Genomic DNA, 22,699 nt, shown 5'->3' on the forward strand with positions numbered 1-22,699 from the left:
CTCATTGACCTGGTAGGGAAAAGCCATAAAGTAAAATTTTCTCATGAATTTGAGTATTGTAATTGATAATGCATGACTTCTTCTGATAGCAGAGCCTGGAAGGCGTTACGGGATGCCATCTCGGGGGCCTTGGCAAGCTTCTGAGCATGATGGACTTCTGGGAAAAGGCTCTTTCCCCAGGCCATCTGGATATGGTGCGGGCAGATCTGGGCCAAGGTCTCAGTCTAATGATTTGCATCAGCTGAATAGAAGCAACGGGCCTTATCATCCTCCGCCCCCCTACAAGGTGAAGTGTCCGTTTTTCTATGTGAGGCCATCATTTTGAGAAATGTCCCAGTTTGCGTGTTTTAGTGATGCATCACTATGTTGGATCATCATCTGGTTATGAGGCGTTAAGCTGAAATTTCAACTAGTTGAAGTGACTCGGTTTCTTAAATTTCCTCATTTTTTGTAGGCAAAACCTTATTCACGGCGTGACACCAAAGACTCATTCAACGATGAAACATTTGGTCCTTCTGACTCTGCAAGTGAAGACAGAGCAGAAGAAGAGAAGAAGAGAAGAGGTAAAGTGGATCTATTGATTAATTCTGTTCTAAAATTAGGTGTTTGCTAGTTTGTGCATTCTTAGAGCCTATACATGCGTTGTCTTTCTGTCAAACTCAGTCAAACTCAAATTGACGTTCTCAACTTTTTGTCAGCTTCCTTTGAGTTGTTGAGAAAGGAACAACATAAAACATTCCAGGAGAAGCAAAACCTGAACCCAGAAGGACGGAAAAACGACTTTGACTTCACTGTACTGCCGGGGGATTCCAAGGAAGAGAATGGCCAACAAGATACAAGCAAACAAGTCAGGGAATTTTCGACGCTTCCTGATTCTAATAACACCGTGGCTCCCCTTCAAAATACTACACCCACACCCAAACCACTAGTACCTCCTGGTTTTGGGAGCACGCTTTTGAAAAGGAAACAAGAAGCACAGCCTCCTGTAAGTGCCTGTTATTTTGAGATGTCTATGCTTAGCCTATGATTTGATCAGTGTGTTCTGGGTAGCTTTCTTTCCTTATTTGCATATTGTTGAATTGGAAACATTCTCTTCTAATGATGTTCTCTCTTGGTGATATTTCCTATATAAGATGTGCAAAATATAGGTGAGTTCTTCTGGGTTAGTATTCAATACTCTTACAATTATGTAAAGCCTTTCTTATAGAATTATCATTCTCACTTGAAGAGGAGAACATGTTACCACTATTTTGCACATCGTGATATAAAGGTTCTTAGCCCATTTGTGTTGGTGAAGCAAAAGGGAAAGCTCACGTCTAGAACTATCAAATTTTTTACCATATCTATAGATGCTGTCCGAAAGTCATTCACTCTTGGTTAATCAATGAGAGTTCAATTTTGGGTGCGGGACTATTTATTTTGGTTTATGTGCTTGTGAGTCTTTGTTTGAATGTAAGATAGTCTCATCCTGGTAGTACTTGATGTCGTAAGGCCAATTTTAGGAGATCATTGTTGGTATCATCTTGGAAAGCTGGTTAGTTATCTCGTAACTCCTCTTTGCTCATGCTCATCTCTTTCTTCACCTGTGATTAGCTGGTTGTCACTTTTTGCAGACTGGAGTTTCTCAGCACGAGGATAGTCTGTTGAAGTCCAAAGAGGGTCATCTATTGAATGGAACGCCTGGTAATAATGAGGAAAATACCCTGCTTAATCAGACGGGGTCAAATGAGCTGTTGATGCAAAGTACAGATGTCAATATCTCCACTAACACAAGTGAAAGGGCTGTCGATTTGTCTACCGTTTTCGGAATAACAGCTGATATAGTTGGGAAAGATAAAAATTTTGAGAAGCACTCCCACATCTCAAGTGTTACTGAAGCTCCAGAATATTCTGAACAGAGTGAACAAGCTATGACGAAGTTGGACCAGAAGAGAAGCTTGGGGAATTCGGATGGACCTTCAATTCTTGATAAGCTATTCAATACCGATTTGAATTTGAATAGTGGCGACTCCTCTAATGTTATCGAGGTAACTTCCTTTCCTGTATCATTCCTTCTGCTCCTGTATCCCTGAGACTTAGTGATAGCTTTTGCTATTTATTTCTTCATAATTTATAAATAATATATGCTTCGTTATTGTTTTCCATTGGGTGCGTTTATCTTTTGTATGTATCACATAACGATAGGACGTTATTGCTGTTTCTCTAAGTCAACTTGTGCCCTTTAATCACTTTTAGCCCTACATAAGTAGATTTATATTACAGAAATTCTGGCCATAGGAAACATGATTTTCAGACATCCTGTATGTGAAAGGAAGGATGGTCTATGTTTTATGAACTCGTCGATTGCATCAATTTTTCATTTTTTCTTTTCCATGTATCAAATGAATGCTTGTTTCTGGAAATAATATTTGATATATATATATATGTATATCGAAATGAATGGAAACAAAAAATACATTCTGCCGACCCCAAAAATAAACGTGGGATTAAGGCAATGTTGTTGTCTCTCTCTCTCTATATATATATACATGTTATGTCTATGTTACATAGTTTTCCTGTGAACTTTTTGTAGCATCTCATTTGAGATCACACTTGTTGCCATCTTTGCAGCATCGTGCTGATAAAGTAGAGGAGATATTGAGCCCACAAACCGTCAAATCTTCCAAGTTCGCATATCTATTTCATGAAGAAGGTTAGCCACCGACTATATGCTGGAGTTTTAGATTTTCCTTTTCTATTCCTGTTTTGGTTATCTTAATATCACTTCAGTACGATAATTTTTTGAAGTCTATTTTCTCTTTTTATCTTGCAAGATCAGATGGCAAACCACCTGAAGATATCTCATCTAGCGAGCAGCCAAACGGCTTGCTCTCACTGCTTCAAGGTGCCAATAAATCCCAAACCTTTGATGTAAAATCTAAGGATGAACTCTCAGCAAGGCTTCTCTTCCAAGGCTGTGACACTAAAATCCCTGATCAGTTGAGCAATACTTCCCCAAGTAAATCAGCAGCTGTTCCACCTGTCCTCACCTGTGAAGACCTTGAACAGTCTATTCTGTCAGAAGTCAGTGATAGCTATTCTCCACCACCTCCAGCTATACAAGACTCGGATGTTTCTTCTGTGAGGACCAAACAGCAAAAAACAGATGTTGATGACCAGGCTTCGCAACACTTACTCTCTTTGTTGCAGAAAGGAGCAGGAGCAGGCCCAGAAAACCAAGCTGTGCAACCAATGTCAAAAACAGAAAGTAGACCACCACCCACCGAGAAACCACCTAAAACTGGCGGAATATGCAGAGAGGCAGATACAGGGAAGACTTTGACTCTTGAGACTCTTTTTGGGAGTGCCTTCATGAAGGAACTACAATCAGTTGGAGAACCTGTATCTGCAAAAGCTGGAGTTTCTGAAGGTCACGGTTCGCCCCTTCCCATCAAAAGTGAAGATCTTCTCCTAGTCGGGGCCCAACTCAGATTAGATGGGATTACCAATGAACTGAGTCAAAGAGACCAAATGAGCTCTGATGTAGTTCGTGGAGGCCTAATTCCTAATGCAGACAATCAAACCGGACTGGGCCCTAGGATCAGTGCTGCTCGTGTAGGCCACCCGGGAAAGGATATCTTACTTGCAGTCGGTAATTCTGCCACCGTGCAAAAATACATGCATTTCCAAGGTCCTCCTAATCAAGACCCTGAAGTACCATTTATCGCAGAGAAGCTAGCTTCCTTGAATTCTGGCTCGAGGAATGAGAGACCACCAAGAGGTGATCAAGATAGTCCTTTTCTCTGGCATCCGCCACAGTACACAAATGGATCAGACCTCCCATTTCAGGCTTCTAATACTCATCCATCTCACCACCCTCAGCTGCAATCTTCTCATCAAAATGGTTCAGGTCCTTTATTCCACTCGTTTGACCCTCGTCATGGTAACGTAAAGTCTCAGATTGAGTTAATGGCCTCAGTCAGTGTTCATCAGGATTCTCCTCCATATCAACAGTTTCCAGCAAACATGATTCGGCCACCTTTCCATCATACACCTGGTGGGGTTCCGGAGTTTGATCGTCTTCCTCATCCTATCTTGCAGCAAATGCAAATGCCAATGCGAGGCAAAATGCCCCACCACTCCATTCTGTTACAAGGATTTGCCAATGGTCCACCGCACCATCACCCTCATGCAAAAAATCAGATGTCAGGTGTAGTACCTGCCGAGCTTAACACATCACAAGGCTTACCCCTTGCCCATCGACAGCCCAACTTCGCTGGGCATAACATGCCACCACCAGGTAATAAGACAACATACCATCCCTTCTCCGCTTTTGTCATTCAACAATACAACCTCGTAGGATTGGTTCAGCTGCTTTAGCTAGGTAGTAAAGTCTAAACAATGAGGGGATTAATTGAAACCCATCGGGGGGAACCATATAATGTAATGATTGTACCTTTAGGTTCTGAGCATCCATGACTGATACGGCTCTCTGAAACGTGTTTGTCTCTTGTTATGCTTCAGTGCGAGAAGTAAACGGAAGTGATCAACCAGTATCACTGCAGAGACTCCTTGGGATCGGCCCGAAGCAGATTTCACCGATGGGTCAAGCCATTGACCTGCATCATCGGGGCTCCTTTGGTCACGATCTGAACATGAGTTTCGGGTACAGGTAGCTTTTTGTACACAGAGAAAGCCAAATGTGAAGGTGTATGACCAAACAAGTCGACAAGTAAGAAAAAGGGGAGAGGAGCGCCAATGGCTTGACCTGTGTAAGTAAACTGAAAAATTAACCATTTGTGATATCTCTCTATCTCCGCTTGTGAGATCTTATCTTTTTTTTTTTGGTAGTGGTTTCAGAGTTATTTACCATCCTGTGTCTTGGTGTCTGGTCTCGTTATATGTATATATAAGTAATAAAAAGCTGATGAAGACTTGTCGGAGTAGAAAGACGTAGCGAGTGAGAGCGGATGGTCTGATATTGTCTCCATTTCAAGTGTTCGGTACGGTAATGGGCCGATAATTGTTTTACGGCTCGCTTGGGTCTGGGACTCTGGGTATTGGTGGGCACAAATGCCCGAAAATTAGGTATGTGTCGGATATTCGTTTCACAGATAACCAATTTTAGAATATTCGTATTATTTAAATCCAAATTCAAATCCGCATGTTTTAATATCCGTGAATCCGAATCTAAATCCGGATGATAGAATTTTTAAAACCGGATATCCATGACTAACCGAGTAGTATAATTATAAATAATTATATGTTATATCTATATAATATTTTTATAAAATATAATTATTTTAAGTTAAATAATTTCATATTTTTTAATATTATTTAAAAAAACTAAATTTATTATTATTTAGGGTAAAACCCCTAAAAAACCTCTAACTTGCAAAAATATATACAAATAAACCTTCAACTTGAAAAACTATCATTCAATCACCGAACTTGTAACTTGTCACTGAATAAAACTTCGAACTTGCAAATTATTGCTCTAATAAACCTTTGACCGGTTTGACCACAATTTCAGGCGAGCAGAAATCCACGTATTAACGGATTGTTGATGTTACCTTACACACGTTATCAATTTTAATTTAAAAAATGACATCAGCAATCCGTCAATACGTGGATTTCCGATCGTTTGAAATTGTGGTCAAACCGGTCAAATGTTTATTAGAACAATAATTTGCAAGTTCGAGGTTTTATTCAGTGACAAGTTACAAGTTCGGGGATTGAATCAAAGTTTTTCTAGTTGAAGGTTTATTTGTATATATTTTTGCAAGTTGGAGGTTTTTTAGGAATTTTACCCTATTATTTATCTCTTATTATCTTTTTTTGTTTCATATTGTTCTCGTAATTTATCCATTTTTATAAATATATCTTCATTTTTTAAAAAATTTATATATAAATATTGTTGTTTTTCTTAAATAAATTCGGATCCGGGTACCCTCTAGTACTCGAACATTATTTCGAATATTCGTATCCCGAATACTCGTAAACCTTAAATCTCGGATACAAATCTTATAATTAAATACCCGAACCTTTCGAATCTAAATTCAAATATTCTGATTTTTTGGGTATTCAATCCGTGTCCACCCTAAGTGTGGGTACCTTAAATTTTTAGGTACATTAGATTGAATGTCCAAATTTGAATATTTTGTAGAAAATATTTCGGTGTTCGTGGGTATTCAAACCCGAACATTTAAGACTATTTTTTTTAACCAAATTAATTTATCTGAAATCAATCAAATCCATATTTATGTCGGAAATCTATATAACTATTTTTTGATTATCTATGTCTCATACATTAGATCCAAATTTTGAATTTTTTTTAAATAATACCAATTTACCTCATAAAAAGTGTCCGGTATTCAAAATTCGGATACCCGAGCTACAAGAGTCAAATTGGGTATCCGAATTTGGGCTTTTTTCACACCTCTATTTCGTAATTGATACGTTTATAACCTTATTTTTTGTTCAATTGGAAATTAGTTCGCATGAAAAAAAAAAACAAAAGAGACGAGAAGAGAAAAACGGCAGCAAAACCATAAGGCCAGGTCGCTCACGCGTCGCGAATAATAATATTTTGAAAAAATGCCAAAATCCCTTAGAGAATTTGGGGCGGTGTCGTCCACGCGCCATAACTGCGAGTGGGCGAATGTTGGAATATTGTAATGGGGACCAATATTCCAACACCGACCGATGGTGCTTTGAGCGAGATTCTCATGGGCCATACGTTTCGGGCATTTCTGAGCAAATATTTCTCACCGAATCGTGTTTCAAACACGGAGCCAGCCCCTCTCGTAAATGAATCAATTGCTCCTCTTAGTTTTCACACGTGTTTAATAAAACACCTTCAAGTTTATCCAAAACACAGACTAGCCTCGCCTTCTATATAGGGGTGGGCACGGATCGGATATCCGTGATTTTTGGGATATCCGTATCCGTATCCGATCCGCTCAAATATTTGATTTTATTATCCGTATCCGATCCGTAATTTACGAATATCCGAAATTTCGGATATCCGTAAATATCGCGGATATTTGCGAATATCCGTATCCGACATTAAAAATTATAAAAATTAAATTCAAATTTAAATAAAAATTTGAAATATAAAGAAAATATATAAGTTCTTTAATATAAATGTTATTCATAATTTAAAATTTATAATTTAAATATTTTAAATTAATTCAAATACAAATATAATCATAGTTTATCATATACAAATATATTGAAAGTTCAAAATTCAAAAATTAAACATAATAAATTTTAATTTTCAAAAGATTAATATTTTACATCTCAATATATATACAAAATATTTATTAAATATCTCAATAAAATAGATAAGTATAAAGCATTTTAAATTTTTATAGCAAATTATTTTATATTTAATAATATTATTAATTAGTACGGATCGGATCGGATATGTCGGATAATTCGAATTCGATATCCGTATCCGATCCGTATCCGACAAATAATTCAAAATAAATATCCGTATCCGATCCGTAACCTTCGGATATCCGAATTTTCGGTTCGGATACGGTTCGGATAACGGATCGGTTCGGTTTTTCCGGATATTATGCCCACCCCTACTTCTATATACAAAAACCCTACAAACACTTCCCCTGCATCGGCCACTATTGCCTTGAGAACCAAATCCAGCCACGCGCCGTACATAATAAAATATATACATACATATTACGTATACATCTACTCTTCACATTACAGTATGTGGATTTATATACAAGCATGAATGGTCTTAGCCGTGACTTGTCACTTCGACTTGTGTTGTGTCTAATCTGACCCTTATGCGGTCGGTAAGTTATCCGAGAGAGATAGGTTCCTTTTCTATGTCTCTTCAGTGGCTCGGCCGTTGTACGATGATAACAGCCTCCTCTGCATTATCACAAACCATAAAAGCATATTACAAGTTATCAAAGTTGTTAGCTTTGAGTTTGGGGTGATGATTCAATCGACGGCGAAACCTACCTGTCCTTCGAACTCGGGACTCGTCAGATTTACAGAGAGGTTTCTCATCAATAGCATCACCTAATGAACAAAAAACGAAACGATGAATAATCAAAACATCTTACTACTCCTCTGTTGAAACATAGATTCTGATCTAAGGCATCAATCAACATATACCGTTTCCAGATTTATAGGATCCATCTGCTTTAACCTCTGGACATGGCCCTTGGCATTAGGATCAAAGACACTACCGATGAAGCTGTAGACCTCGGCAAAGTTCGGCATCACTGTGTTGAATCACCCACCAGACAACTCCTCAGACTAAGAGCATATAAGACCGAAAAGAAAAGAGAAAAAATCTAAAACTCCAAATACCATGACAAAAAGAAAAGATCTTTTGAAAGTGCTAAACCTTACCTCTTGGTAGTTTTTCACAACTTGTTTGATCATTTGGCTCTGTAATGGTCTGTGTCCTTTGCGTATCTTCTGTACTGCCATTGCTGTAGCAGCAGGTGTTGGTGATTGTCTGTGCAGGGACACCCGTTTCCTCTACTGCCACGGATTCATTTCCCGATGTTGTGAACGTTATTCCACGGATTTTAGCAGGTAAAAGCTCCAATATCATCTGGGAATCCATTGATAAGTAGCAAAAAGTCGTCAAGTATGTACCTTTAATCACCGGATTCCCAAGCAGCGACCGTGGATCAGTGTCGTACAAGTAAACGGGTTCGAGCATAGCATTTTCAGATGGGAAGGATACATTGACTGGGGGCATAGCAGCAGCTTTTGCGTAGCAAAATAATCAGAGCATGAGTAAAAATCGGTTAGGAGATTGAGCAATATACTGATAAACAAACCAGAGGATGAGAGTCAACACTCACCACTTTTAGAAGCCTTTTGAGGGTATGGATGGGTCGCTTTCCTCTTTGGTCGTGGAGGTGGAAGGTGCTCACTATTCCCATTCTTCTGAGCCTTGAGAAAGTACTTCTGTGCATGGCTTCGGATCTGCGAATCATTTCATACGATCCAACTTATACTCTACATAGAAAAATCTCATCCAGGGCCTAAAGTAAAAGGCTAAGGATGAAGGAGACACCAGAGCGAAATTCAATATTTGAATCTTCGATCAACTGAACATATAATCAAGGCAGTGAATGGATGCAACATAAAAATAGCAACTTTTGTTACTAATAAACCTCAACTCCCAATTCAAGACTCGAGTTATCTTCCTGAATGAATGACTGATACAGTCATCAACACTAATTCTTTCTATCAAAAGGAGAAAAATCGAAGCTTTCTCTGTGATCCCAACGATTCTCATGCCCCAACTGAATCGATATGCGAGTAAGGTTCATCCAATCACCTGAATCACTGTCTTCGATCTCACAAAGGCCTCTATTTTCTTCCAGTCTCTGTCGAACCTGTAGTAACCAAACGTCATCAAACTTCGGGAAATGAGAAACGAACGTAAAGTTAATCCACACTAAACCCCATGTTGGCATCCTTGGGAGAAATTGCTTCCACTAAGATAAGCATTTCCCACCAAGACCTATCTCGAAGCTTCCAATGTATTCAAACAAGGAATTTTCATCGGCATATCTGAAAAGAAACCAAAACCCTAAATTGAATCAGATGGGAAAACCCTAAACCCGAACCGATTACATACAATTGGAGAGCTTCTAGAAACTTGTCGTGCTCCTGCTCTGTCCAGCTCTCTCGAGACTTCGTGATTGTGTACGGCTTCCGGATTTTCTTCGTCGGATCCTCCGAAAACGACATCATGTTGCTCCGTTCAGTCATCGGAATCGCACCGATATGACCAACACCAAGTCCCTCCGCCGCCAGCGTGTGGGCCAGGGCGTTGAAACCCGGTAAACCCACGTTCATGGGATCAAAGAAGGGAAAACCCTGAGCTGGGCTAGGGTTTACGGACACCATAGAGCTGGAAATCGCAAGCAAAAGTTCCCTCTTCCCCCTTTCGGTAAAGAATCGCTCGCGTAAAATCGAAATGTCGCTTCGGTGTAGCCACCCACTGAGCATTTCTCGTTGAGAAATTTGGCTACGTCTATTAGGCAAAGAAGGGAATGAGGGCAGAAGCGTAATTTCCTGGCCGACATGCTGCACTAGAGCCAAACACGTGTCAGGACATAGTTGCTCCGATCAAGACGGGTGGATCAAGTTTTATAAGGCACGTGGACCTTTTACCATACCACTGACACCTTTTTCTCTTTTTCTCTCCGGGGGGGGGGGGAAACATAACATCATTAACTTGGACAGGAAGAGTTACTCCAATAGCATCTGCCTTTAATAACGGTAGAATGGGTGAAGGCTATGATACAACATGTCCGACCAAAACAATAAAGTATTCACAAGCGTTCGCCTTCCGAAAGATATGTGAAATCAAGACGTTCCATGAACGAACCGGTAGTTTCTGAATTTCCCCTATGATAGATCCGTCTGACGTGTGATTGCCAATACTAGTGCACGATTGTCTAATTCCAATCTCACTTTCTTTCAACCTCTATTCCAAATCAACCGTATGCCAAGCAATACTCTCCAAACCTCGACTCTAAACACTGAACAAGATCCTAAATTCGCCTTAAAAAGGACCCATGACGTGTGATGCCGTCGTCACCGGCGGTTGCCAGAATCTCCACACGCGCCTCCAGTACGGCCTGGACCAGTAATTGATGGTTTCAACACCTCCTTAACTCCAATCTAAGCAAGTATTCATGATGACCACAAACTCCATTCTTCTATTGATCTGCAAAAACCTCACACCCACCCTCTGTAAAGACAAATAAAGAAGAGGACCACATGAAACGAGAAGAACCTTTGGGATGCATCCAAGGTTCTAGCCCAAGTCAAAGTGTGGATCTAACCGTTGGACATAATATGGAATCAAGGAGAGATTGATCACATTCAAATTTGGAAGATTACACTAAATCGAAATCACTCCGACAAACGCCAAGCCCATGACGCCGACATACTTGCAAGATTTGCAATGGACGACGCCTTGCACCGCTGCGAGGCTCCGACTCATCTTCGTCTCCGATGGTTCAACGCCCATCTCTCCATTGCGAGAGAGGGAGAGAGATGTAGAAAAAGTGCCCCAGTTAAGTTGCTATTTATAGCGAGGCCATAGGGGGGTTGCCTACAACTTTTTAAGGATATGTTTAAACACTGATGACTGCTGCATTTGATTTTGTTGGCGTTTTTTTTGGAACACATTTAATTTTGCATAAGGTCCTTTGTTGATCTTGCATCTGTGTAACATTAGCATTTATATCTGATTGTACATTACATGTTATAAATGGCATTTCACCCTAAACAGCTTATCAGAAACACCTAAACACGGTCCAACTCCAATCCCTACACCCACTCTGACACCGGCCTTGAACCATGAGAGCTGCCCATCCTCATCGGTGTACATCTCCTCCGGGTAATATCTGTGTCCAACTTTCATGTCAAATTCGTACTCATCAACTTCTGATTCCAGAATCTGCAAAAATATCAGATGTGGGCCAATAATGACCCTTGAATTATTCAAAGCTTAAGTCTTTAAAAGACCCAGAATTTTAGGAGTGGGATAGATAAGGCATTGAATGAAATATGAGCCAAATGTTCATAAAATCCCAGATGTTCAGTGTGAAACATCTTACTTTGATTAGGATGCTCATAAAGAATGTGAGCAATCAGGAATCTGTTTGCTGAAACAAAATGCATAAAATGAAATGGGTTAGAAGCAGACTCACAGAAATGTGAGCGTGAGATCTCACAAGTTTGATTCTTCCACCTCTTCCATCCGGTCCGACACTAATCAGTTCGCCATTTCCTGGGATAGACCCAAGTGAAAGTGTTATCTGACAGCAGAGTGTGAGAAGAAGCCGATGTCTTGTTTGCTGGCTTGGTAACGTTCTTTTCATTGTGTCTTTGAAACTTTTAAAGCTCTCAAAGCTCCATCTTTCTCTTCAATCGATGCCTCAAGCTCCCTCACCCGCATCTGCTTAGAATAAGAAGATATGAGTTTGAATCAAAGAAAAAACTTATACAGGATACACTACCTTGAACCCACCTTTAGTTTATCTATCTTCTCCATGGCCCTTTCAGTCGATGCCTAGCTGATTGCACTTGGCTAACAACTCCTATCAGTGGAAACATATGCAACAAAGGCTTGTATTACATTTGTCAAAAGCTGTGCATACAATGATAAAGCCAAGAGAGAAGCAATACAATAAACATGTATGTTGCCTTAACTTCTACACCTAGACCATTTAGATGCAGTAAACCTCCTAAAATGTTATACCACGATAGCCAGACACCGGTTAAAATGCAAGAAGGTAGAACCATCAAGAAAATGAGCTAGGAAGCCACCTATTCCGTACGACCAATGACTTTACGAGAGTGTCTATTGTGTCTTTCGTCGTAGCCTCATTTCCCAACAAAGCTAGCTTCAGGACGTCATCTTCCCCCAAGCTTAAGTCAGTCACCCTGAACTCAAAACACAAGATTGGAAGAGAAAACTTACAAAGCCTGAATGGCTCATACATAAAGCAAAAATGAGATACAAAAGAGGCATTATCGTACAATTTAAGAGCTGCAAGCTCTTTGGCCAGGGTCATAGTCTTCTCTTGTAATAAAGCGCACTGGGAAGCAAGCCGATTAACATTCCTGTCACAAATATAACGAAAAACTCGAAAAAAAATTTCTGAATGTGACAAATAAGCACAAATGTATCAGCAGCAAATATTTAGTTAGGAACCTCAGATTTTGATTTCAGATCAAATTACCTCGTTGGATACTTCGACTATCTCCTTCTTCTGGCCCTCCATAGCAACCAGCCTCTTTCATCTTCCCAATTACCTTTTCGACTTCATAGAGAGAATCTTTTCCGCGGAGTGCGGAGATCATTATATTACAAGTGATAAAATTTGGCTTCATCCTTTTATCAAAAAGCTTATTAAATACCAGCAATGCCTCATCAACCCTTCCATCTTTGCATAATCCATGTATCATGGCACAATGAGAAGATACATGGAGGTCAATCCCACTCTTTTCCAGCTTCTTATATAGGCCAAGTGCCTTTTCCATTTTTCCATTCTTACAAAGACCATCAAGCAAAATGGTGTAAGTTACAACACTGAATGGTGACCTTTATACTGCATCTCCCGTAAAAGCTTTTGGGCAACATCAAGATTGCCTACTTGATAAAAACCTTGGATGAGGATGGTGTAAGTAATTGAATCCACAACCAATCCTCTTCGAGACATCTCATAAAAGAGTTTCATACCCTTATCGACCCTATTAGCTTTGCAATAACCATTTATCATGGAATTAAACATCACTACATCTGGAAAGCATCCCTTGGTGATCATAGAATTAAACATTTGTTCTGCCTCATCAAGACGATTCTGCCGGCAAAAAGCATTGATCAATGAAGTATAAGTAATCATATCCGGAGCTAAACCTCTCTGGATCATCTCCTCGTACAATTTTTCAGCCACCAGAAACTTCCCCTTGTCAACGAGTGCATCGATTAATCCATTGAAAGTGGTAACATTAGGGTTGACTTTCCTTTTCACCATCTCATTCAACAATCGGTCAACATCATCCCATCTACCAAATCTGGAAAGACCGTTTATCAAAGTGTTGTATGTAACAACATTTGGTGTAATCCCGACATTATCCATCTTTCGAAAAAGATTCAGTGCATCGTCCATGTATCCAGCTTTGCAAAAAAAAATCAATAATCATATTATAAATTACGATATTGATCTCAATATGCATTTCCTCCATCTTCATGAGGATATTCATGGCCAACGCATAATCCCCTACCTTACAGACCCAATTTATAACAATGCCAAATGTAACTGTATTGGGCTGACAATCCATCTTTCGCATCTGATCAAATAAGCTCAATGCTTCAGAAACTCTACCCGCAATGCAAAGTGCATTGACCAAAGTGTTAAATGTTACAACATTAGGTTTGCATCCTTCTTTTACCATTTGGTCAATCAAGTCTAACGCTGCGGAATCTTGCCCTGAATACAGAACCCGTGAGCTAGGACCCGTGAGCTAGGGTATTGTAGGTGACTACAGTACGCTCACAACCAAGTTTCGAGATTTTTCCCACAACAGATAAGCCCAGAACCACTTGATGAGAGTGGCAGAAACAATTGATCTGAACAGTAAACGAGCAGATACTATGTGAAACCCCAAGCAATTCCATTCTCTTGCCTAGGGAAATGACAACATCATACCGTTTCATCTTCATGACTGCACTCAATAGTTTATAAAAATAAAAGATGGAAGGCAAGGGATGAGACTGAACCATCTGATCGAACAAATCAATAGCATCCTCAGCATGACGATCATGAAACCCACATCTCAATCTGTCTCTGAAAGACATACTGTATCTCCGACAACTTAAGACAGAGGAGCAAAGCAAGAAGCTGTTCAGAGTACCTCTCCCAAGGGGATGAGTCTGGAACAAAGCTGAGGCAGAAGCCAATGCGAAAGCAGCCATTCTCCGGACCATTGGCGTCATCTTACCTGAATCAGAAAGCCAAAACCTCAAAACTCAAAAACTGGATTCCAATAAACAGATTCCATGAATTAAACCTAAAAACTGGGGGGGTGTCTATATATATATACAGACAGCTAATATTGAGAGGAAAATCGACATCGAATAATTGAGAGGAGGTTTAACAAAAAAAAAAAATCAGAGAGGAGAGGAGAGAGCAACTTCAACCAAATAAGTGAGAGGAGATCTATCGAAATGGAACCTGAGAGTATCGAACCTGAGAGTATCGAACCTGAGATTAAAAAGAAAGTACGAGAGGTGAGTTGAGCAAGATCTATTATCAGATCTGGAGAGAGAGAGAGAGAAGCGGCGGAGGCTGAGAGAGTTCTGACATATTAACACAAAGTACTTGTCTATATATACATATAGATATAGGGTTTCGACGGAATAATAAAAATCGAATAATAAAATAGAAGTCGAATATAGAAATTTAGTGATTTATATTCATTTAAAGATTAAGTATTGACAATATATATTGTATAATGTTGATTGAATAGACAAATAATGTTGTAAAGTTTAAAATCATTTTTAAAACTCAAAAATTAGATTCTAATAAATAGATTTTACTAAATAAACATTACAAATGGGTGTACTTGTATGTGTGTATTTGACAAGAAAATAGAAATAAAATAAAAAGTGAGAGGAGAAAACAAATTGAGAGAAAGAAAGAGTGACAGACATGATCCTTAAATTACTCAAAATACAGACGAGCAAAAATGATACCCATTACCACAATGTTAAAAATTTCTTTATTTTAAAATTACTTTTTGTATTGAGTTCGTCTCTGGTTTATTACAAATTTATCTTGATGTACAAAATCTCCATACTATTCTATAGTTTTAGAATTTTCCAAACACCTTATTGTACGATTGTAAAAGAAATAAAAACTTTCTGATTAATTATTCGTCCGTTTGTACATCATCCAGTTATAGTTGGAACTTTTTTTATAAAGTATATTTGCAGTTTGATATATATATATATATAATATTAACATTTGCAAATACTATAAAGTTTTTATTAATATAATCCTTGGAGTTGAACTCGAAGTCTAAACCCAGAGTCCGACAACGGTTGAAGTACTAAACTATGGAAAGACTCGAGAAGTTTCTTCCCAGTAATTTTTTGAGTTTCACTGTGAATCAAATAATAATAATAATAATAACTATAAAAACGATGATGATGATGATAATAATGTTACTGTAAAGCTAAAAATTGTTTTTAAAACTCAAAAACTGGATTCCAATGAACATATCTCACGGATTAAACATAAAACCGGAGATGAGAGAGCAGCTTAAACTAAAGACATTTCGTTCAAGCATTTAGTCAAACACATTGCATGCGACACTGAAATTCAACCAAAACCCAGAAACGTAAGAACAGAAAGATAAGAGCTGTTGAAATCGAACCTGAGATTAAAAGGAAAGTACGAGAGGTGACTTGAGCAAGATCTATTATCAGATCTGGAGAGAGAGAGAGAGAGAGAGAGAGAGAGAGAGAGAGAGGGAGAGAGAAGCGGCGGAGAGAGAGAGGGAGAGAATTCTGACAGATTAACACAAAGCACTTGTGTGTAATGGACATAGGGTTTCGACGGGAAAATAAAAATCGAATAATAAAATAGAAATCGAATATAGAAACTTAGTGATTTATATTCATTTAAAGATTAAGCTTGATATTATATATATATATATATATATGTGCGCATACTAGGGCCAAAGTATAATATTGATTGAATTGACAAATAATATTTAATGTAATAAGAACTAGGTAACGTAATTGGCAAGTGTGAGCTAATTAAGGATTCAATTTCTTTATTTTAGAATTACTTTTCGTATTGAGTTTCTTTAAACCAAAAAAAAAATCTTCATAATATTCTATAGATTTAGAATTTTTCAAACACTAAACATTACGAAATTATACGGTTATAAAAGAAACAATAATAATAATAATAATAATAATAATTGAGGGGAGGGTAGATACACTGTAGGTTCAGAAGAAAATGGTGTGCTCGAAAATCGAGCAATGAAGGCGTGTTTGGAAGAGGGAACAAGTGGATCCCGTATGGGGAAGGGGTAGAGCTTTATACCCAACCAAACAAGTCTATTCCCATTATTATTCCCTGCACCATGCACGTGACTGTTGTCAATTGTAATAAACTAATAATGATCTCCATATATCATTTCTGGTTGAAGCTACCAAATCGACCAAATTTTAAATTTTGTTTTAATTACACTCGGACCGTCAAATCTATTAACCAGTAAATGAAAAAGATATTTTGATGCAGATATTGTCATATGTAAAATTTCAACAAGTGCATCGATTTGTAATTTTCTCTGAAATTTTTAACATGTTCTTATGTTTGATTCAATTAATGTTTATTATATGTAATAGGTCCATATAAATATTTTTACATCTAACATCGAGACTCGAAATTTATATTTTGAATTCATAATTTAAAGTGATAATTTTTTAAAGAATCAGTTTGATTAAATCGAATGACTTTAATATACATGTATTCTAAAATTGTTATAAATTAGATATTGCTAACATATTGTTTGGGATACTGAATATGATTATGCTTTTCTTTGATGTGATTGCATAGATTCACTGATTTAAGGAAAAATATTTATAGAAAAATAAGGAAACGACGTCGTGTTGAATATAACCACGTATACACGAGCTTTGGGAGTAGGCGTGAGCAATCACGTGCCAGGGTCAGGGGGGAGGGGTAAGTGACAGTAAACCTTTTACCTCACCCAATAGATAACTGCCATGTGGAAACTCTTTCCACCTGCCACATATTTAATTATTTTAATTCAAATTTATAAAAATATTCCAGCCTGTTCAACCCATTCTCCGAAATTGCCCATACAGCATTAACCCGTGAATATATCTCTGGAAGGGTATTTTCGTCTTTTCGGTGTTGAACAGTCAATACTGCGAGGAAACCATTTTGATTCGAGACTAAAAAACCGTAAACCGAAAAGAACCGAGTAGTTGTTGTTACCCAATCCAATTCAGTTGAAAATGATTAATTACGATTCTTGATAGGTTGCTGTCCCTGTTCGTCTTCTTCACTGACTCCACTTTTCTCAATCTCCTCATCAGAAACAGTGTCATTTGGGACAGATGGAGTCGACTAATTGCGTAGGGCTTTCTCTTGAGGTTACATCATGTACATACTTTCCTACCAAAACCCGACAAACTCCAGATTTGGCACCAACACAGAATCTCTCCCCACACAAAGTTTAAGCTCTTCAAGCAAGAAAAACACCTAAACACAGACCTCGGCCCTGAGCTCTCCTGCTGCTTTAGCTCCCTGTGAACAAAGCCGGTCGGTCACAACTTCAAGTTCCACCTGTGACGAAAGTGCGAAAACTCTGTACATCTTACCAACCCTATCTACCAAAATCTGATCAAGCTTTCTTTTTACAACGTCTGCTGCCTGCTATTCGCTCATAGCTGCCACACTCCTTTGTTGTTGTTTACTTCTTCTTCAGGAATCTTGGCAATCTTTTATCATATTTAGATTTATGCCTCTTGGGTCTCTAAAAAAAGATGGATTTTATGATCAGAGAAACCTCCTCCGAAGGTTCCGGGTCGTTGCTTGATATGAACGCATTAGCAGGCCGACACCAATCCCAACACCGAGGCACATTCCAAGGCCTATCCCTACACCCACTCTGACACCGGCATTGAACCATGAGAGCTGCCCATCCTCATCGGTGTACATCTCCTCCGGGTAGTATCTGTGTCCGACTTTCATGTCAAACTCGTAATCATCAACTTCTGATTCCACAATCTGCAAAAATATCAGATGTCGGCCAAGTGTGAGATGCAGATGATATCAATGCGCATGAATCCTCTCCCAGAAACCCATTTAATGGACGTCTAAGAATCCGAAAAGCCATCTAAGATTAAGGTTTCAGGCGATGTTTCCCCACGCAACAGCTTATACTCTATATAAATCATATCACAGGAGCTATTTCCCTCGCTCTTTGTTACTGAATCATCTACCAACCAATGCCCAGATCTCTGACGACTCTCCAAAAAAATCACAACATGCATCAGGGTAATTTGTTTTATGATTCCAATCCAAGATGATAATAATCCGATTCCAGAAATAGAATCGGAATAAGCAAAAGGCCGAACGATACCTTCCGTTGTCGGATCAATCCATTACCGGTGCCACCAACACCAACAATGTCTTGCTCCTTTCCGACCTCCTCGTCCTCCGGGATAGCGTCGAGGGTGACATGCCTCGCCACCTTCCTCCTCGGGCTCGCCTGAATCGTCTTCGTCAATATCACCGGCACGCCGCCGCAACACCCAGCTATGTAAACCTCCACCGACGGAGAAGACACGCCTAGCTTCGGCTGCAAGAACGCCGTCGAACAAGGACCCGACCCGTTACCCATCGCCGTGTAACAATCCATCCCCCAACCGGTCTTCGGGTCGCTCACGGTACCGTTGCTCCACGCGCCTTCGACTCTGTCAAGGTTTCCACACAGAATCATATTACCTTCTTCGTAAACCTCGAAATCCACGCATCCGGTGACACGAACCGTCTCGGTGGTGACGTAGGTCACCTCCGACGAATCCCGGTCGAGTCGGTCGCGGCGGAGGATGAGCGCCGCCGTCTGGGAGGCGGGAACACGGACGCCGTTGACGTCGAGGGAGGCACCGATCTCCCGGCGAGGGTGACGGAGAGTGAGGTGGTCCGGGACGCTGTCAACGACGCACGGGGCGACGCGGACGTAGAACAAGCGAACCTCGAGCCATGCCGATTGCGACAACGGCAAGGCCACCGCCGATGAGGTCTTCATGTGGAGAGAAGTGAGATCCTGAACCTGAGCATGATGAAGATCCATCAAAAATTGTTCCAAGCGATGAATCGGAACCAGAGAGAGGGAGAAAGTCAGCAACCAAAATAGAGAATGGGGGAAATGGTGGAGGAAGGGAGGTAAAATAGGTTAGGGTTGGGGGGTTTGGGGATATTTTTGAAGGTGAATCGTTAGGGAATTACGTACGGTTGAAGACGAGGTAAATACGGACGGAGGAGTCAAAGTATACCAAAAACAAAAACTAAAAAAAAAACTGTAATATTTAATTTAAGCATAACGTGACAATGACCTGTGCTGCTTCCTGCCTAGTTAGTCCTAAAGAAGATCAATATCTTTTCATTTCGACCCGTGACTTCCCAGATATTTCTGCTATTGGCCCAATACTTTTGAAATAGACCGCAATATGCCCAACACTCCTACCATATGTATATATTCACAGACATGTCACATGTTTAATAAAATATTTAATATAATAGTAATAAAAAAAAAAGCACCATTACAAAGAATCCTTATTATGCTTTTCAGAACAAAAATATCTCAACTGAACAATAGCATTCACCATTAATTTAAGAATATTACAATTACTAACCTGTAAAGCAGCAAAACTTTGATGCAACACTAATAAAGACTGTGAGTTAGTGGTCGGATTTTCCGAAGAAGTGTTCGATCTGAAGACAGCCCTGAGACTGTGAACCGCTTGTCCTGGTCGCATGCTTTAACCTCTTGGCGCATCCTGACGTGGCATTGGGTTCCTGTGTAATAATGACCCTTGAATTGTTCAAAGCTTAAATCTTTAAAAGACCCAGATTTTTGGGGGTGGGATAGATAAGGCATTGAATGAAATCTGAGACCAATGATCATAAAATCTCATATGTTCAGTGTAAAACATCTTACTTTGATTAGGATGCTCATACAGAATGTGAGCAATCAGGATTCAGAAATCTGTTTGCTAAAACAAAATGCATAAAATGAAATGGGTTAGAAGCAGACTCACAGAAATGTGAGCGTGAGATCTCAGAACTTTGATTCTTCCACCTCTTCCATCTGGCCCGACAGTAATCAGTTCGCCATTCCCTGGGATAGACCCAAGTGAAGGTGTTGATCCTTGGCTCTGTGTGCGTTTGCACCATTTTCCAAGATACCGTTTGTTTCCGTCATGGCCAAGCAATCCACTCGAAAAGCAAATGTCACCTGCATCTTTTTGAGTTTCAAACAATCTTCAGTGACTTTTCCTATTTGTTTCCACATCGTAATACATTAAGATCAAGGCAGAGATATTTTCTATGACAAGGAAAAACAAACTAGATAGCTATGTTGAAGGTGGCAACTATGAATATATGCAGAATGAATGGTGTGTAATTAAGTACCACCTTTGCACTGTAAGCCTGATGATGGAGGATCCTTTTTTATGTTGAACTTGACATTCTTGTTCACAGGATCATCTATGGTACTGCATTTTTCTTGAACATCATCCTCAATCTTCTGATGGTTCACACCAGCATAAGAATGTCTAAAATCTGCCACCACAATTTCGGGAATGTCGTCATCTACCCCAATAATGGTGTTCAGTCTGCCACTAAAGAAGACTTCCCTTCCCCTTGTGGACAATTGTTCATCAGTGAAACCACTCCTCTCCAACTTGCCAACAGGTTGTTCAGCTAAATTATCTGACAGCAGAGTGTGAGAAGAAGCCGATGTCTTGTTTGCTGGCTTGGTAACGTTCTTTTCATTCTGTGTCTTTGAAACTTTTAAAGCTCTTAAAACTCCATTTTCTTTCTCTTCAATTGACACCTCAAGCTCCCTCACCCGTTTCTGATTAGAATAAGAAGATATGTGTTTGAATCAAAGAAAAAACTTATACAGGATACACCACCTTGAACCCACCTTTAGTTTATCTATCTTCTCCATAGCCTTTTCAAGTTTCTCAGAAGAACGGGCTTCACCTCTGCCTAGCTGATTGCACTTGGCTAACAATTCCTTATAACTCCTATCAGTGGAAACATATGCAACAAAGGTTTGTGTTACATTTGTCAAAAGCTGTGCATACATTGATAAAGCCAAGAAAGAAGCAATACAGTAAACATGTATGTTGCCTTAATTTCTACACCTAGACCATTTAAGGCATGTTAAACCTCCTATCTTACAGCTTAAAAACAAACTCTGCTAGTGATAAGAGAGAATGCAAAATCTTCTTTTCAGCTGCTACCGAAATGCATAAACTAAGTGCCATCATCATTGTGGATAAGGGTTATTCAAGATCAGCGAGACCAACCCTATATTCCAAAGTCAATGTTGCTAACATAAACACCGGTTAAAATGCAAGAAGGTAGAACCATTAAGAAAATGAGCTAGGAAGCCACCTATTCCGTACTACCAAGGACTTTACGAGAGTGTCTATTGTGTCTTTCGCCTTAGCCTCATTTCCCAACAAAGCTAGCTTCAGGACGTCATCTTCCCCCAAGCTTAAGTCAGACACCCTGACCTCAAACCACAAGAGAAAACTTGTATTGATTAGCTCATACATAAAGCAAAAATGAGATACAAAAGAGGCATTATCATACAATTTAAGAGCTGCAAGCTCTTTGGCCAGGGCCATAGTCTTCTCTTGTAACATAGCGCACTGGGAAGCAAGCCGATCACATTCCTGTCACAGAGATAATGAAAAACTCAAAAAAAAATCTTCTGAGTGACAAATGTATCAGCAGCAAATATTTAGTTAGGAACCTCGGATTTTGATTTAAGCAAGTGCTGGGTAGTTGATTTTTCTTGCAAAGCCTCCCATCTTTTCTCCTTTTCCTCCTTCAACTGCTCCTTACAGAGCCGCAGCTGAAATTAAAACCACCATTTTAGACTATGAAAGCAGAAATCACAAACGAAACAAAAAAACTGCAACCCAGACTTTTAGGATATCCACGGATTCGCAGCCTTGTCGAAGCCAAGAGAACAACTCGCAGCAACAGATCAAATTACCTCGTTGGACACTTCGACTATCTCTTTCTTCTGGCCCTCCATAGCAGAAGAGAGCCCCGATATCTTCCCTTGGAGCCGCTGCACTTCTCCTCGCAACACCGTCGGGTCTCCTTCGAGATCAGCAACCTTCTGTGACGCTATCGAATCGCATTGATTCCCAGCTGACTGGAAGAAAAGCCGACAAGCATCCTTCACGAGGCATTTCTGCTTGCAGACCGGACAGGTTCTCTTATTTGAACTCGAACAGTACTCAAACCATTGCTGCAAACTAGGGTTTACGATAGTCGAGCAGGGAAATCAATACAAAAAAAAAAAAAAAGATAATCCCAACTGAGAAATTGTCGAAGAGCAGGAA

General features: G+C 39.5%; 5 protein-coding genes across 12 annotated transcripts in view; 1 reads left to right on the top strand and 4 right to left on the bottom strand.

Annotated features, from left to right (window-relative positions):
* Positions 1–5,111, top strand: part of LOC104817035 — a 6,991-nt gene extending 1,880 nt beyond the window's left edge. For 3 of the 4 annotated variants that reach the window (XM_010546103.1, XM_010546106.1, XM_010546104.1), the window contains 8 exons: positions 90–286; positions 455–563; positions 699–985; positions 1,614–2,027; positions 2,611–2,692; positions 2,819–3,583; positions 3,923–4,279; positions 4,504–5,111. In XM_010546103.1, coding sequence (XP_010544405.1) covers positions 90–286; positions 455–563; positions 699–985; positions 1,614–2,027; positions 2,611–2,692; positions 2,819–3,583; positions 3,923–4,279; positions 4,504–4,655 — 2,363 coding nt within the window. In that variant the 3' untranslated portion in view covers positions 4,656–5,111. The remainder of the gene's footprint in view (positions 1–89; positions 287–454; positions 564–698; positions 986–1,613; positions 2,028–2,610; positions 2,693–2,818; positions 3,584–3,922; positions 4,280–4,503) is intronic. The other variant, XM_010546105.1, reaches the window with a different exon arrangement.
* A 2,509-nt stretch (positions 5,112–7,620) lies between these two features.
* On the bottom strand, positions 7,621–9,998 carry LOC104817036 (protein REVEILLE 3). 2 transcript variants are annotated; one of them, XM_010546108.2, is made up of 8 exons: positions 9,617–9,998; positions 9,314–9,371; positions 8,832–8,955; positions 8,620–8,733; positions 8,368–8,499; positions 8,128–8,237; positions 7,972–8,031; positions 7,621–7,878 (listed from the first exon to the last, which is right to left on the bottom strand). In XM_010546108.2, exons 1-8 carry the CDS (start codon positions 9,988–9,990, stop codon positions 7,831–7,833), a joined length of 1,020 nt encoding a protein of 339 aa, XP_010544410.1. In that variant the 5' UTR covers positions 9,991–9,998; the 3' UTR covers positions 7,621–7,830. The 2 variants fall into 2 exon arrangements, with proteins under 2 accessions (XP_010544410.1, XP_010544409.1); XM_010546107.2 differs by having other exon boundaries at positions 8,368–8,502; positions 9,617–9,997.
* A 1,718-nt stretch (positions 9,999–11,716) lies between these two features.
* LOC104817040 (pentatricopeptide repeat-containing protein At1g62930, chloroplastic-like) lies at positions 11,717–16,117 on the bottom strand. Of its 4 annotated transcripts, XR_772449.2 has the most exons (5): positions 12,741–13,075; positions 12,538–12,621; positions 12,325–12,441; positions 12,026–12,095; positions 11,717–11,953 (listed from the first exon to the last, which is right to left on the bottom strand). XR_772449.2 is itself a non-coding variant. In XM_010546115.1 (3 exons), exon 2 carries the CDS (start codon positions 13,668–13,670, stop codon positions 13,083–13,085), a length of 588 nt encoding a protein of 195 aa, XP_010544417.1. In that variant the 5' UTR covers positions 13,671–14,502; positions 14,766–14,854; the 3' UTR covers positions 12,586–12,621; positions 12,741–13,082. The 4 variants fall into 4 exon arrangements, 3 of the variants coding, with proteins under 3 accessions (XP_010544417.1, XP_010544416.1, XP_010544415.1); XM_010546115.1 differs by lacking the exons at positions 11,717–11,953; positions 12,026–12,095; positions 12,325–12,441 and adding an exon at positions 14,766–14,854 and having other exon boundaries at positions 12,586–12,621; positions 12,741–14,502; XM_010546114.2 differs by lacking the exons at positions 11,717–11,953; positions 12,026–12,095; positions 12,325–12,441; positions 12,538–12,621; positions 12,741–13,075 and adding exons at positions 13,542–14,502; positions 14,751–14,765; positions 15,940–16,117.
* A 1,289-nt stretch (positions 16,118–17,406) lies between these two features.
* Positions 17,407–19,529, bottom strand: LOC104817039 (uncharacterized protein At1g01500-like). Its single transcript, XM_010546111.2, has 2 exons — positions 18,688–19,529; positions 17,407–18,332 (listed from the first exon to the last, which is right to left on the bottom strand). Exons 1-2 carry the CDS (start codon positions 19,399–19,401, stop codon positions 18,102–18,104), a joined length of 945 nt encoding a protein of 314 aa, XP_010544413.1. The 5' UTR covers positions 19,402–19,529; the 3' UTR covers positions 17,407–18,101.
* Positions 19,296–22,699, bottom strand: part of LOC104817038 (E3 ubiquitin-protein ligase TRAIP-like) — a 3,674-nt gene continuing 270 nt past the window's right edge. The window contains exons 2-10 of the mRNA XM_010546110.2: positions 22,345–22,612; positions 22,099–22,200; positions 21,936–22,018; positions 21,735–21,851; positions 21,259–21,361; positions 20,745–21,186; positions 20,369–20,565; positions 19,964–20,126; positions 19,296–19,380 (exon numbers count right to left, since the gene is read on the bottom strand). Coding sequence (XP_010544412.1) covers positions 20,010–20,126; positions 20,369–20,565; positions 20,745–21,186; positions 21,259–21,361; positions 21,735–21,851; positions 21,936–22,018; positions 22,099–22,200; positions 22,345–22,612 — 1,429 coding nt within the window. The 3' untranslated portion in view covers positions 19,296–19,380; positions 19,964–20,009. The remainder of the gene's footprint in view (positions 19,381–19,963; positions 20,127–20,368; positions 20,566–20,744; positions 21,187–21,258; positions 21,362–21,734; positions 21,852–21,935; positions 22,019–22,098; positions 22,201–22,344; positions 22,613–22,699) is intronic.

This window comes from Tarenaya hassleriana, unplaced genomic scaffold, assembly GCF_000463585.1.
Source record: "Tarenaya hassleriana unplaced genomic scaffold, ASM46358v1 Cleome26, whole genome shotgun sequence".
NCBI lineage: Eukaryota > Viridiplantae > Streptophyta > Magnoliopsida > Brassicales > Cleomaceae > Tarenaya > Tarenaya hassleriana.

What these genes read in the sequence shown, in the direction of transcription:
- LOC104817036 (XM_010546107.2), bottom strand. Translation starts at nt 9,990, where the DNA reads ATGCTCAGTGGGTGGCTACACCGAAGCGACATTTCGATTTTACGCGAG. An exon ending in TTTCTAGAAGCTCTCCAATT is followed by an intron (nt 9,372 to 9,616) that starts GTATGTAATCGG and finishes TGGTTACTACAG; the next exon opens with GTTCGACAGAGACTGGAAGA. An exon ending in TGGGAATCCGGTGATTAAAG is followed by an intron (nt 8,503 to 8,619) that starts GTACATACTTGA and finishes AATCCGTGGCAG; the next exon opens with TAGAGGAAACGGGTGTCCCT.
- LOC104817040 (XM_010546113.2), bottom strand. Translation starts at nt 16,111, where the DNA reads ATGTCCATTACACACAAGTGCTTTGTGTTAATCTGTCAGAATTCTCTC. An exon ending in TACTTTCCTTTTAATCTCAG is followed by an intron (nt 14,766 to 15,939) that starts GTTCGATTTCAA and finishes TTTTAATCTCAG; the next exon opens with GTTCGATACTCTCAGGTTCG. An exon ending in CTCAGGTTCGATACTCTCAG is followed by an intron (nt 14,503 to 14,735) that starts GTTCCATTTCGA and finishes TTTCTGATTCAG; the next exon opens with GTAAGATGACGCCAATGGTC.
- LOC104817039 (XM_010546111.2), bottom strand. Translation starts at nt 19,401, where the DNA reads ATGGATCTTCATCATGCTCAGGTTCAGGATCTCACTTCTCTCCACATG. An exon ending in GATTGATCCGACAACGGAAG is followed by an intron (nt 18,333 to 18,687) that starts GTATCGTTCGGC and finishes ATATTTTTGCAG; the next exon opens with ATTGTGGAATCAGAAGTTGA.